We start from the raw sequence: 15,459 nt of genomic DNA, 5'->3' as shown, positions 1-15,459 counted from the left end.
AATCTGGCTTCTCCCTCTCTTCTGTGAGCTGCTTGAAGGTAAAGACTCCACCTGACTCACATTTCCAACCTCACTGCCTAGCGCCTCTTAAGTATTATGGGCAAGTAAAACACAGGCAGCTAAGAGTAGAAAGCCCAGAAAACAATGGGCTGGCTGTAAGTTAACACCAGCCATTTAAAGAAGTGATTTGGCGCTGTGTGCCCAAAGTCAGAAAGATGCTCATACCCTCTGACTGTGTAAGTCCCCGCAGGGCTATATCCCCAGGAAGTTATCCCCTAGGAATAAAACGCTCCAGATCCTGAATAGTTAACTCCAGGAATCACGGTATTAGTGAAAAGAATGGGAGCTTCCTAGATATTTCGTGATAAAGAAGTGAAACATCATCCTGCCGATGTAGTGTGTGACCCTCAAAATTATGACTCTAGGGAGTGACAGAGCAACATGAAAAAGAAAACCATTCAGGCTGAAGCCGAAGAGGGTAGAAATGACAACACCAGACCACAAGCCCCGGCGCTGGACCACGCACCCGGACAGGGATGACAAGGAAAAGTGGGGGAAGGAATTCAGCTGGTTCGTGGCAGTGGTGCATATCAGAATGATTCAGGCGCAGGTAAACCTGGTTTCCTCACCATCTTTAGAGAGTTATATGAGCGCTAAGTTTAAAATGGACACAAGGAAGGTCAGGGAGGGCTTGGAGTCTGTTCTGAAATGGCAGGCGGGCAGTTGGAGTGGAGCCCCTGAGTGAGAGAGCCCAGCTTTGCATGCGAGATGTGGAGAGTCCCCTTCCCGGAGCCGGACCCGCACCGGCTGGAGTGTGTGATCGTGCTCGCGACCATCTGCTTGGGGGCTGTGAAGGCAGCCGCGTGTCCTCCTGCCTGGATGCCGGGGAGGACACCGATCATAGTCAATCTGCTTGAAATCGCCTCCGATGATTAGTGTGTAATGACTCAGGTAGGTCATGGCCAGGGACGTTTCTGTTATTAATGCATTCGCAGCTGTGAACGGGCATCCATTCTGCAGAGCGAGGTTTATGGACTTGGTGGGGAGAGCCTGGCCCTGTGGCATGTAAATGGTCATTTCTGGGGGAGTGAGCACCCTGAGAGGGAAGCACACTTCGGGGAAGGGTGAAGAGGGCCCGTGAGGAAGGCCAGCCAATTCACAAAGAGAGAGAGAGGGAAAAAAAATCTAGCTTGGGAAGATGGAAGAGAAGAATTTACCTGTGTTGGCAACAAGCCTCTCCCACATCTGAGACGTATCTAATCATACATGCACTTGGGGCCCAACATGTATTCCTCTCTGTGACTGGCTGGTCTACGGTAGTTAATATCACTTGTTTTATTTGCTTAAATTTTATCTTAAAATTTTATGATGAGTTCAGGGCCCCGTGTCTGTTCCCTGTACTCTCCCTGGCACCGAGCAAGAGTCCAACACAGCAAATTTCCCATAGTTATTTGCAGATGAAGGAATGAACGATGATATTACCAGGATAAGAATGTTCACTCACACATCAGTGTCCTAGCACCTGAGTGCAGTGTCCCGCAGTACAGTTCTTCAAGATGATTAATCCTTCTTAAATACAGGGACTGAGCTCCAGTGAGTTAGCCAACTTGCCGTTTGCGTACACACGCTCACACGTGCATGCACGCACACACATGCACCCCTCAGTCAGTGGGAGAGGACCTTCCTTCTCAGAGTTGTAACTGTTGTGAATAACAACAATAGTAGTCATTACCACCATTTATTTAATGCTGCCTGTATACCAGGCACTGAGTTGGGGTGGGTACTTTCTGAGACAAGAATCCTCATTTGGGGAAATAATTCCTTGAATTCAAAACAAAGTAGCCACATGTGTAAAGAAATATTCTGGCTATCAGCACTTGGATAGAGTTTATATTTTTGCTCCGGAGCTTCTTGAAAGTCAATGAAATCTAACCTCCGTTTGGACAAACCAAATTCCTTGTTTCCATAACTAACTCATTTCACCAAAATCTGCATTTGTCCTTTGCAATGTCCAGCCAGTGGGGCAGGTTCACCAATGTCTCAAAGAAAGAAACCCTCTTATTACAACGTTGAATAAAAACAGCGAGTAGATCTGATCTTCAGCTTAAGTGAAGGGATTTAACAGAAACCCCAAGTCATTGTTTTCCTGGGGTCATTCAGCTGGGAACTGGTGAACAGTCAGGATGAATACAAAGATTTCACCTCTTAGGTGTTTGAGCCAATATAAGAGGTTGCAGGCAAAACCTGCTTTTATGTCCTCTAATTCTCTAATGCAGCCTATAAGTGTGGATCAAACATGCTCAATATCGACTTATTAATACAGTGAAGAGAAAGCAGAGCGTCAGCACTGCATTAGTCCCAGGCCCGCGTGGTGCGTTCCCTTGCCCAGGAGACAAGAGGCTCATTTCTGCCAGCAGGTGGGGGCGGGGACCAGCACTGCCGGTCGTAACTCTTCAATCTCCGTCTTGCTGAGATAATGATCGCTCCCTCCAGCCGTCTCTTCTGTGGCCTAGTTTCTGTCTTGTTTCTTTACTAAATCCCAAGTTGGAAGGGGCCTTAGTTACAGACGATTCCAGTTCAATTCCTTGTTATTATTATTTTTTTAATGAGGAAATTCAAGTCACATTGGCCAAATACGTTGTTGAGAAGCACACAGTCAATTCATAAAGCCGCGCCCTCTTGAGTTCTTCAAAGACTGATCTAGATTGGGAGGTGGGGCGGAGGTGGGTTGCGGTGGGTTATGGACGACAGGAGAATGGTTCAAAGTACCAACAGCGTGATCACCTTCCCCAGCACTGATTCATGCAACTCAGTCACTCATTCAAAATAGGTGCATGTTTCTCATTGTAGGGTGTCAGGGATATGGCGGGAAGTGAGGCAGACATGCACCAGGCCTTCAGAGATCCCCCAGCCCAATGGAGAAGACAGATAATACGTGAGTAATAAATAGGATCGTTAGAGTCGCGGTGAGTGTCACGGAGGATTTACACTCAGGAAGCGATGGAGAGTAACAAGGCAGGCAGTGGGGGCCCCTTCAGGCTTCCCTCTCCTTTATCCCTGGTCCTTAAATCCTACGACCACACAAATCTTCCTTATAACTCTCTTTCCTTCTTCTCTTCCTCTATTCTACCAATAAGGGAGCAGAAGGAAATGTTCCTCTTCTATTCTCAATGCTCTTCTTCTATTTCTCTGCCTATGCTCTCTTCTCTCCCCTCCCTTTCATATACTCACTACATCAAAAATAACCCCCCCGAGTTCCTAGTTCCGAGTTCCCCAAGAAAGAGAAGGAAGAACTTCTCAGAGCTCTGCTCTGCAGCAGCTTAAGACAGACAAGAGACGCACATGAACAGGTGAGCAAGAACGTCGGGTGGTAATTGGCAGTTGGTCAAGTGACAAGACAAACAGGAAGGTCAGTGAGTTACCAAGATGCCCTCTAGACCATGGGACTGCAGATCAGCTGGTTTGGAAGCCACACTAGGCTTGGCCAGCGATGAAATCAGTGCTCCTGTGTTGCTCCCGCTCTTTCTCCCCCTCCCGCTTGAATTCCAGCTGATGCCCGATCTCTCCCGTTTCCAGACGAGCTGCTGACTTCTTCAGCTCGAGAGAATTCCACCTCCCTGGGTGACCATCATCACTCTTTCTCCTCCTGCTCACCCTTGCACTGCTCTACCCTTAACTGCTCCAGTGAGCTCCAGATTTCAAAAGGATTATCATGGGGGTCAACCTCCTACACTCAGAAGAGACTTAGTTTTTTCTTTATCCTCCAAAGGGAAATCAAGGAACTCAGGTAAGCAGGGGGAAATTCCTTCACCAGGAGGGTCTTGACAGAGGTCTACACAGCACCGAAGTCTCTACTGTGAGAGCAGAAGGCAGGGTGCCCCTGCTGGTGAGACCGAGGATAGCAAATGTTTAGAGTCGGGAAATAGACACATTTAAAGGTGGAGAGCAACGTGCCCAATTGGAATAGAAAGTATTTAGGGATTCTCAAAGAGAAGGTAAAGTGGTAGGTAGGGACTAGCTTACTGAGCAAGCAACTTGATAATATTCATGCTTCAGGAATATCAGTCCTTCAGTATATAGAGTGGAATCCAGGGGAAAGGGTCTTTAGGCATGACGGCTGCATAGCAAGGCTTTACAGCCATGTGATAAAAGAGTCTGCAGAGTGGTAAGCCAACAGAGGGTTTGGAAGTAAGGCTTTTAGAAAGCCCAGATCAAAGACTCACTCCTCTCTTGGTGGTGGATGAAGAAGACAAAGTCAGTGATGACTGAAGCTTGGTGGGGTGCCTGGAAAGAGAATGGTGTCCTTGGGTGAGTGAGCGGGTTTGCTCTGAGTTTGATGTCAGGCATTTGGAGTCAGAAGTGACAAGCAGAAGTCAGGGATGGGGTACAGCAACCTGAGCCACACATGGCACTGGAATCCAGTAATGGATTTGGAGCCTGTTGTTCTAGGCTGAGCAGCTGACAAAGCAGAGGTGGAAGCCTTGAGGAGGAACACTGAGCGGTAAGCTGAGGAAGAAACCAGCCATCGGGATGACCCAGACTGGTCTCTGGTCTAATGTCGATTCTGTTTCTCCCACTCACATCATACTCCATCAGCAGGTGAGATGCACTTATTTATCTGTTCACCGCCCCCTCCATCTCTCCATGAGATCACCCATCACTGTACCCAACAAGTACTGACCGTCTGTTACAGCCATTACTGTAGTAGATGCTGTGGATATAACCAGAGCTTATATATTATTTAACAACCAGCATAAGCTTGGCAACAACCAGTTAGAATGGACACATGCTGGGGCGTTAGAGGACGGTGCTGGAGGGTCATTAGCCCTTTAGCTCTGGAGCGAGGGTCCCTGTGGGGGGATAAGGCATATGGGATTGCAGGAGAAAGATGCCTAAGGGCTTGGGACACCATGAGTTTACCAACCCATGTCTACTTTGATCCCTACCCACTGATCATCTAGTCTGGGTTTGAGGATGGACAGTTCACACCTGGCCCTTGTACTCAGAGGGCCGTTAGTCTAGAGATGCCTCATCCAATACGGTAGGCTGTTACTAGTCACCTGATACTGCTTACATTGAAATTAATTAAAAACAAATAAAATCACAACCTTAGTTCCTCAGTTGTAGCAGCCACAGGTTAAATATTCAATGGCTGTATGTGGCTCATGGTTACCATACTGTAGAGTACAGATAAAGAATATTTCTATCATCACATAAGGCTCTATTGAATGGCACTGGATTAAAGAAAAAGAGTTCCATTAATTTTTGCTCACTTAATGAATTAATTATAACTTTGATCCAGCGTGCCATGAAAGAGTAATCGAACAGAAGAAAGAGGTCAAAGGAAGGCTTCCACTTGTAGGAATTACTCTAAGGCTGAAGTTCAACCAATAACCCTGCTACTGCTGGCCTCCTCCAGCTTTCCTTCTAGCACACAGATCGCAAAAGGATGCAAGGAGCTGGAAGCCTCCATAGACGCTGGGTCATGCGAGCCAACTCTGTGCCTCACACACACTGGCCAGTCTGTGTCCAAAAACGCCCCATACGCGTGGGACGTTCTGGGAAAAAAAATAAACGGTGCAAGATAACCAAACTTTGGAAGCAGGAAGTGAACACTGATTTTCTGAAGCCAAGAGAGGCATCAACATCAGGCTGTCTCAGACCAAAGTAAGATATTAGCCACAACAGCGGCCCAGGCACAGCGCTAGATCTGACCAAGCGCCAGCCGCAAAGCGGCTGCTCTCAGTAAAACCCCACGAGAGGCTGGAGCGGTTTCCTGACCCACGATGCACCATGCACGGTATTGGTGAAGAGGACACAGGGACCAGGCATGAGGCTCAGGGGAGACACCAGATCATCTGCTTTCCTGGTAACCAAGCAACCTCCCAGAACTCCATCTACATTCCGGGAGAAGGGATTTGTTGGCTCTGGAAGCTGATCGTGGTTTCACTGTGCCAGGGAAGCTCTGATCACAAGGGGAAAATCGGAATCTATTAGGCACACAGAGATTGGGCAATAGCTCTAAATATCCCCAATGAGGAGGTTTTCCATTCCTTCCTTTTTAATTTAAAAAAAAAATTATCAGATATCTGCACACTGGGTTCAGAGCAGCAAATTAATATTTTTTTTCTCTTCTGACTGCAATTGTAGATATGGAAATACCATATCCAAAGACAAATTAACGTGAGTTCCTTACAACACGGTACTAATTATCTCAGGGACCAGAGCCTCCCCTGGGGTTAGAAACTTCAGCCCCAGTCTAGGATTGGAACGTGAGTTTCTTTCTGAGAAGCAGTAATCTGTATCACGTTGAGAAGGTAAAGAGAAAGTAGGAGGGTCACGTGCAATCAGAGAACCCATCCTCAGAGCCCACCGTCTTCCACTCCTCCCCTGCCTGCTCCAGCACCACAAAGGCACGTAGGAGAAGGCGGCTGCTTGAAACAGGACCAGCTAAAGCAACACACGCAGTTAACTTTACACCAAACTGATCCGAACAGCCAGCATGCCAAACAGCCCCCTCCTCGGTTCACTTACAGAATCTCCCAGTTTTCAGGAAATGCTACAGCCTGAACTTCAAAGGCATTAAAGGACGGATGAGGCATGTGGGGAATTAGACATGAAATTTCCTTTATTATTGGGAACAAAAGCTGTGGGTCTAATCTCCTGTGTGATACACGCTTTAGCTGATCAGGGTTACACTAAGTCATTCTGATGTAGCCGGCGCCGAATACACCATGTTTTTATTTCTTTCTGTCTCCTCCTCCTCCGCCCCCCCCGCTCCCTTCGCGTATGCAAATGACACAGCAGGAAGGGGAGGCTTGCGATGCCACTGAGGGCAAAAGAATTCCCTTTGATCAGCCTCTTCCAGGCCTGGAGTCCCCCAGCCTCCAATTCTACCTGCCACTTTATGATATTTGATGTATCAAATTAGTCTCCAGCACTCTCAGAAGAAGAATACGTTATGAAATTCTGAAACCTATGAAAGGAGCTACATCTTGGAGAAAATAAGTATTTCCTTAGGTTAGCCGTTTCAAATTTTGATACGTATTGTTAAATTGTTACAGATTTATTCACAAAACAAGTTGTCCGCAGACACAACCACTGCAGAGGAGAGCTTTTATGGAAACACAGCGCATCACTGCCACGACCCCAAATGCTGGTGAAGGAAAATAAGAGTTGGGGAAATTGGACAAAATACTGCTAGCTTCACCAAAAATAAAGTCCTTGTGTGCAACAAGAAAGGCAGCCGGCGGAAAGTGCTTACTTGCTAAAAAGCAAATGAAATTTCCAAAATGTACCCCAGCATCTTAAGAGTACAGAATTTCTTGTTTGCAGTAATTTTTGGATAGGAGTGGCGTATTCTGGCCGAGAAAGTGCAAAATGAACCTTTCTCAAATACCTTGAGAAATACACTATCTCACTTTCTCGTCTGTTTGCTGCCGTGCACTGACTGTGTGAGGCCCCGTGCCTGGGAGAGGGGAGTGCTGTCTCCAGATGAGAAAAACTCCGGGAACAAAAAGAAAACAAAAGCACATTTAATTTAACCCCCAGGCAGTAATCAGTAGGTCAATGCACCATGGACACTTTGAGACATTTCCTCTGCTCTGGGGGGTGGGGGGTGGGGTTTTACCTAGCAAACCTTCTTCTCATCTCCAAATCCAATGCAGTGGAGCAGAAAAGAAAGACACAGGCAGGCAGCAAAGTGTTTGTGGGAACCCCAGGCCTGCAGAAGAGAGCTTTTCATCGCAAACACAATCAAGGCAATGGATGGACTGAGGTAATGAACGCTCAAAAGCGGTTGCACTTACTGAATGCTGAGTCCGATCAAGGAAGCAGTAAGTTCCACTCGCATGAGTTCTTTGAGCAGTTTCCTAGGGAGGAAAAGAAGGGAAGACGTTAACGTTGAGAAATGCATCCTTGAATTGGGTCTGCATCCTTTCTGTCATAGTAACATCTGGTTAACCCCTAAAACAGGTTCTTGATTACACTGAATTCAACAAAGATCACGGTGATGACGGTGATGGAAGTGATTAAGATCAAGTCTTCAAATGTATCTTCCTTGAGTGCTTTCACACTCCAGTTAGGGAGGGGTTACTGTTTTCTCTATTTCAGAAGAGGAAACTGAGGCTCAGACAGTTCAAGTAAGTTGTACAAAGTACACATGTAGGTGGTGGGGCCTGGATTTGAACTTGGGCAATCGGACACGAAGTTTAGAACCACCCTGCTCCACTCCTGTCTTACACAGTGAGCTCTTTGTCACAGGATGTTTTCGAGGAAAGACGTTATTCAGGTCAGAGATATTACTGTGGAATTTCCTGCATGCAGTCAGGCAGGATAAAACTAAACTCTGAATTTCCTTTCAACTCTACAACTCGAAGAATCTGTAATGCTCAGTCCCGTGACAGCTAAGGTCCAAAGTGACTCCGTTTTGCACTGAATAAAACCATGACAGAAGGGGTCCCATCAATAATACATTTCATAAACATGGCTATCATCTCCCAATCAGAAGGAGCAAGATTCATTTTCATTAATATTTAAATAAACCAAATATCAGCTGAACTGCAAATGGCCATTATAATAAGCATATACCTCAGGGAGTTGGGGGAAAGGTCATCTTCAACCAGAAAAATCAAGACTTCGTAATAGATCTCAAAGAGGCACATGGCACCTAGTCCCAAAGAGAGTTGGGGCCCTGACCTGCTACCGCTCGGGAAGAAACTTCAGCAGCAGAGATGGGAATGGCTTGCAGTGTTCTAGAATCCTGATCCAGCCCTCTTTCAATCCCTCCTGTAAAGTAATGACACATCTTACACTCAATGCAATTCACAAGTCTCAGAGCTCAATGACACACGTTATTTGCAGATACATGTTGAAAAATGTGCCCCCCTCCTTTTTAATATGATGAACTTTTGTTTTGTTTTAGGGGAGAGCATGAATGCAGTCCCCCACTACCACAAATTATGCAGTCGAGTTTCCCACATTTGGGGAAATCGCAGGGGTCAGCACATCCTGAGGGCAATGCATAAGCCTCGCCCTGGGACAACCCTCTTCGTGATCGTGGTATCTCCCCTGCCAGGTAAGCATGAACCTTTTTTTTTTAACTTCATATTTGGTGAGTCCACTGGTGTTGATAAATTAGGACATCCGATAACATCAAGTGGTTCCAAAATATTGGAAAAAGAAACCAGTGTCTGGAGATGCCTGAGGGTACAGACAGCTATGACGTAGTGAGGATGCTGGTAATAGTGCACATCCATCTATAACCAAGGCCCTACGGGGGCTTCCTGGGACAGCCCCCGCCATGTCCTCTGCCTGCTTCTTGTCTGTAGAAAAGCTTTAATCTTCCAGGCCTGCCCTGAGACAGAAAAGCCTGGCTCAAGAATTAATGATGGAAAGGACGTGAACATGCCATGACAAAAGTAGTAGCTGGGCCAGGAGAACGGGTAACAATTTCAACAGTAAGTCAGCCATATGACAGTCCCAGAATCTTTAGTTCCTCCCTGAAGTACATAGATAACAGTGTCTGATGCACATACTAAAACCCCCACCAAATGGAAGAAATTAACAACATGAGGACCATGAGCATATAGCCCCCAGACCGGCTGGAACCTGAGAATTGATAGTGTTAACCCCTGTGACACCGCCTTGTCACCTCACCATCAACCGATCGGAGAATTGTGCATGAGCTGATCACATAGTTGACTCCCCTCCCTTACCTTACCTGTACAAACTTCCCTGGAAGCCATCAGAGAGTTTGGGTTTCTTGAGTATTAGCTGCCCTGGACTCCTTGTCTGGTGCCTGTGATAAACACTGCACTTTCCTTCACCGCAACCCAGTGTCAGTAGATTGGCTTTACCGTGAGTGAGAGAGCAAACCCAAGTCTGGTTCAGCAACACGACCATCCATCCAACCTTCCTTCTTCCCTTCCATCTTCCCTTCCATCCATCCATCCATCTATCCATCCATGTCTCCACTATCTCCTAGCTTTGTGACCACAGATAAGTCATTTAACCTTTCTTTGTCTCAGCAAAATGGAAATAAACATAAGTACCTACCTCAACGGGTAGAGGTGAGCATTAGGAGTTAATATTTGTAAGGCACTTAGCATTGTGCCTGGCACAAAGTCAACGCTGTTTAAAATTTTATTCCTATTTGTGAAGCCTTTCTTAATGCCAAGCACTGTCCTCTTGGTGCCTACAGTCTAGTAGGGAAGACAGATCTTGGTCAGGGATGTGAGGGAAGGCTTTGCCAAGGAAGTGGCAATGGAGCTGAGATCTTAATGATGGGGAGAATGTGACCAGATGAAGTGGAAGAACGTGGTTTGGGAGGAAGAGTTAGGACAGTGAGGAAATGAAGAGTCACACCATATGGTTGTCTCCTATAAATCCCTAGTGCACTTCAGCTGGAGGATTATCCTAATAATAGAAATATTAGCAGTGGTGTACCCTATAGAGACCGATCATGTATCCACAGACACTGATTGCAGATCCTGTGTTCAGGTTCAACCGTCTTAACCTTGCCCCTCCTCCTTTCAGTCATTTCCCCCCTCCTCTAAGACACTCACTCACATACTCTAAGATCCAGCTCAACTGAACTACTTGCAAGACAACAGGCACCGTTACACCTCTAGCCCCTTGGCCACATCGTCCTTCCAGAACTGCCAATCACCTGGCCCAGTCTGAGCTCATTCTTCCCGGTCCACCCAAAGGTGAACTTCTCTCTGTAGCTTCCATTGACCCATCCAGTTGGACTTGATTTTTTTCCAGGGGCCCTTCTAGCCAGACAAGAATCACACACTCCCTCTAACCAGCTGTAGCCTTGGTATGTCTGGGCTGCGATCTCCTGGAGGCAAGGGCGATGTTCTGTCCAACTCAGTAGACTTGCCGTCTGGCACAGCGTCCAGCCTCTGAGCAGCTGCTCACTGTGTTGGAAAGACTAAGAAGCAATTCCTCGCTGACCCAAAGTGCTACAGCACCAAGGAAGGGCACTGAACTGTATTCCAGGAAGAAGTTTCCTCTGAGCACCATCTGTGGCCCTCCCCTGCTTGGCACTCAGGCGAATGAGGTTAATTTCACATCCATGTCAGCTTTGTGCCCACACCTTTATATCTATTTTAAATCCGACCTGCAGTTGAATTTTATAACTGCCTCCCCTCCTTTATACTAATAAGAATCAGTCAAATTCTTTAGGTGGATTGTTTTATAAAAACAAACAAAGGCTGAGAACCACTGTTACAAGGTGAGAACAGAAATGGTCATTAATGGTGGCATCAGACAGCAAGGAAAATCTAAGACGTGCTCTCGAGTTCCAAAGGAGTGATGTCATTTACAAAATATAAAGATGGCCAAAAAAACTAAGATTGTCCTGAGTTTGCAATTACTCCTGCAAACTATCTAAAGAGCAATCTGTGACCAGGGAGAATCTCGGGCACCAGTGAAACTGGATGGGATTTTCATGGTACAGAACCTCCGCCCCAGCTAAAGAGCTGCACGCCAAGGAAACGGAAGGACATCAGAACAAATTCGGGCAGGACGGAGGCGAATGCTCGCTTCGTGCATTAGCTGCAGTCACCTCTGCACAGATCAGCGAACCAATTACTTCCAAGACGCTGAAGCCGATGACCCCTGGGCAGGCAGGGTGCCGCCCAAGTCTCCAAGTCAGACTCTCTCAGCAGGGCTGGCTACTGCACCGATTCTGCTTCTGCAGACTCCGCCACGCACTGCTTCGTGGGTTCCCGCACACGGGCGACCACGATGGGCAGCTAACACCTCCTCCCCCCGACTTTGCGTTTGCCCCTCTCAGCCCTCCACGGGCCGGGCAGAGACACCTTTACAAACCACATGCGACCACGTTACGTGATGGTTTAAACCCTATACGGATGGCTGCCCGCGCCATTCTGGACACAGCCTGACACCCTGCATGGTGCGCTCCCAGCCACAGCCCCTACCTTGTTTGGTTGTTAGTGAACAGACACACCCTCCCTCTGGACCGCTTGTGCGCCAGCACCGGGGACTTCCCGGTTCTGGGTCACGCCTCGCTGCCCGCCTTCCACAGGGATGCTGCGCATGCTGCGTCTTTGACCTGGGATGCTCCTGGCACCCCATTAACTCTCATCAGTGCTTCCTGGTGGAACTCTCTGCTACGTGGTCTGAGGAGCCCATTATCCTTCCTTCAGAACCCCTCTCACAGCTGTCACTGAACGGTCCACTGAAAAGGTTCTGATTCAAGCCTTCCTGTGTCACAGTGTGTCGGCCCCATGAGGGCAGGGACTGCGTCCGCCTGCGCACCCTTTGAAGTCTAGCACCGACCACCCTGCAGTGGATATGGAAGGCGTGTAATAAGCACTTGCTGAAGGAAGGAAAGATGGATGGAAGTGAGGGTGAGGGGAGAGAAGAGAGGAGGAAAGGGAGGGAGGAAGGAAGGAGAGAGGGAAGGGGGGACAGAAGGAAAGACTGGGGGGAGAGGCGAAGGGAGGAGGAGGGCTGGCTTCCTCACCCTGTGGCTAACTTCAGACACAGTTCCAGTGACTACCCACTTCTCTAAGAGTCACTTCCCTCCCCACCCCCTCTGTGCCTAGCTCAGTCCAGAAATCAGGTCTGAAGCACCTGACCTTGGTTCCATTAGGACTGTGTCGAGTAGGGAGGGAACTTCCACTTGATCTCAGTTCAATGCTCTCCCAGGAATTTGGAAGGCACTGCTAAGTTTCCACTGGCTGCTAGAACCAAGACTCCATTATCATGGGGTCACCCTTCTCTGCCACGTGTGCAGAGAACACAGAAGCAGCCAAGCCTTGGAGCAGGAAGAACGGAGCAGAGAGAAAAACAGGCACGAGTGGAGGAGCCATGGTGTGGGAGGCTTCTCGATGTGGGGAGGGGGGGCTGCCTCGTAGCCGAATTACTTAGCGGCTCAGGATGCCGGTCCTCCTGGGACTGACGTTCCCCATCTTTCAGTGCTGAGACTCACTCCTGTGCTGTGTAATGAATATCTCCCATTTTTTGAGCTACTTTGAGTGGGTCTCTGTTACTTGCCAACAAAACGAGCTGCGTGTCTCAAAGGTTGGCTCACCCAGCTGGGGGCCTCTCTACCAGCCCTGCTCTCAGATACTGCCTGCTGTATCTTGACCACGTGAGACATCACAACTGCATGCACTGTCTTCAAGCTTCTTGGTAGCCCCTGGCCTTATCCAGGCATTTGGAGCTTAGCTGTCCTTAAAAGGGGCCTGACGCCACATCAGCACAGAGTAATGCAGCCAGGACCATATGGGCTTACGATGTGTGATCTGGCAACGGAGGAGTGTGGAGGGGCTGGTGCCAGCCACACCTCAGATGGGAGGCGAGTGGGCCGGAGCAGGAAGTGAGGGTGGAGACAGTGACCTCCCCAAGGGAATCCAGCGACTCTCAGCCATGTAACACGAGGGTGCTGACCACTGGCCATCACTGCAGCAGTGACCAGTCACACCTGGCTGTGCAAATGATTCTGTGTGTCCCTGAATTCTCTGTAGGACCTGAGCACCTGAGCTCCAGACTCAGAATCAATATGTCGTTTTACTATAAACATGTGGTTTGTTTTCTGAGAGTCATGAGTTAAACCACCATCGCCCACTGCAGCAGGCATCAGCACCCACACAGCTAGGGCAGCCCGGGACACTCTGGGAGCTGACTGCCCCACGACATCTCTTTCTGCGCCTTACCCCATTCCCGCATCTGATGCCTGGTTTCTGTATTGAGCATTCCCCTAAAGATCCTTTTCTCCCTCTTTGCATTTGTTGAATGTAAGGACTGAGCTGAACAAGAACACAGTCCAACAGCCAATAGTTCTAAACTAAAAAGGAATGAGTCCCCCTACCATCTCTCTAACATCATCATGCCTGGCAGTCCTGGTAAACAGAGACCTAATCTTCACCTCCTCGGGGAGACCTCGCCAAGCACAGGAAAGAGCTCCCACCCCCTTCCACTCTAGAATCCCATTTGTACTTATGAGCTCTCATAAGTTGCGGACATCTGTCTCTCTGTCTGTCCTCTCCACTAGAGCTTCAGCACTGGACAGCGCCAGGCTACGATTCACTTTGTTCCTGAGTGACAGTGCGATAGTGATTCGGGACCCAGACTCAGGTTCAAAATCACTTCTCAGGTTCATTTAGCTATGTAACTCGGGGCAAGCTGCTTGACCTCTCTGAGCCTCTGTTTTCTTACTTCTCGAATGGAGAGAATAATACCCTGACTCCTTAGAGGCTGGGTGTGAGGATCACATAGCAGAACTACCTAGCATTGCCAGACAATAAACGTTGATCATGACAGATGGCCAACAATGATGCCTACTTGGTCCACAACAGCCCTTTCAATAAACAAAGTCAACATGTGCTTTGCAAAAATCTGCCCAATAGGTAAGATCTTCCAGGTGATTGGGACAGCAGAGCCCAGGCAGACCAGCGGCCAACACAGCACCGGGTTTCACGTAGTAGGTGTCCTTTACGATCTCCCAAAATAAGAAACCAACGGGGCTCTTCCTTCACTGGTGAAATACAATTGTAGCAGCTGCTCAAAGGCTTACATTTGACTTGCTGTACTGTTTAAAGGCAATGAACATCAATTAGTCTGACTGCTGCGTTTAATTTGGCTGCACTCACTTTGTCCAGCAAGGGCTCAGGTCCACTATCTGTGTCCACACCATGGGAGGATGCGTCCTCGTCTCCCTCCCTCGGGAAGCAAACTTCTCTCCTTAAAGCTCGAGGGACCCTCAAGAGACTAACGATATTACACCCCACCCGCCACCCTCCCTTTGAGGCTTATTGTTGGTGTGTTTAATTTCCTGTCTTGGCCTTACAGGAGATTTCTAATGTTTGGGCTGTAGGGTATGTTCTGATTAAAAATAATCCTCCCAATTATGGGCTGGCATAGCCTCCTGTCACATGCACTCTGTCACCAGCCTCTGCTTCCCTGTCAGCAATAATTGTGTCTGCACTGCCTAACTGTAAATGAAAACCCAAGAGGCACGTGTGGGTCCCCGGTTCCTGGGCCGCCCCGGATCTTTTAATTTGCACTGTCTGTCAAAAAGATGCTGCTGGGAGTACTCCAAAGAAATCCTTTGGCTCTCAGATTCAAGGCCAGGAGGAGCAAAGGTACCACAGCCTTCGCAGAGCAATCGTGTTTGAACCTGGCAGAGATAATAGGATGTGCAGAAGGCCACGAGGCTCTTTTTATTTTGCTCCAGACTTTAGCTAGCCCCAGTGTGAAGAGGGAAGCGGAACTCTAGGGAAATTTCAAGGTGTATTTAGATGATTTTTTTTCCCACCAAGTACATAAGACAGGACATTCGATGCAAAGCATGCAGTAGCGACTCTGTGAAAGGAAATATACACATGAGACCTGATTATTTCAATCTCTATAAAATTAAAACTTCCTGGGTGTAGAGAGAAGGGAGCAAGGTACGTGCTTTCAGCTGGGAAGTATTAGTAAGTT

The 15,459-nt window shown here is 48.0% G+C and overlaps 1 protein-coding gene and 1 non-coding gene across 2 annotated transcripts in view; both read right to left on the bottom strand.

Annotated features, from left to right (window-relative positions):
* RBFOX1 (RNA binding fox-1 homolog 1) overlaps window positions 1–15,459 on the bottom strand; it is a 1,962,586-nt gene that overhangs the window by 1,129,241 nt on the left and 817,886 nt on the right. The window contains exon 6 of the mRNA XM_032460724.1: window positions 7,809–7,871. Within this exon, the coding sequence (XP_032316615.1) occupies window positions 7,809–7,871 (63 nt within the window). The remainder of the gene's footprint in view (window positions 1–7,808; window positions 7,872–15,459) is intronic.
* On the bottom strand, window positions 8,921–9,084 carry LOC116657688. Its single transcript, XR_004312884.1, has one exon. It is a non-coding gene; the product is annotated as a U1 spliceosomal RNA (small nuclear RNA).

This window comes from Camelus ferus, chromosome 18 (genome assembly GCF_009834535.1).
Source record: "Camelus ferus isolate YT-003-E chromosome 18, BCGSAC_Cfer_1.0, whole genome shotgun sequence".
NCBI classification, from domain to species: Eukaryota; Metazoa; Chordata; class Mammalia; order Artiodactyla; family Camelidae; genus Camelus; species Camelus ferus.
This window is presented reverse-complemented; position numbering and strand designations above follow the sequence as displayed.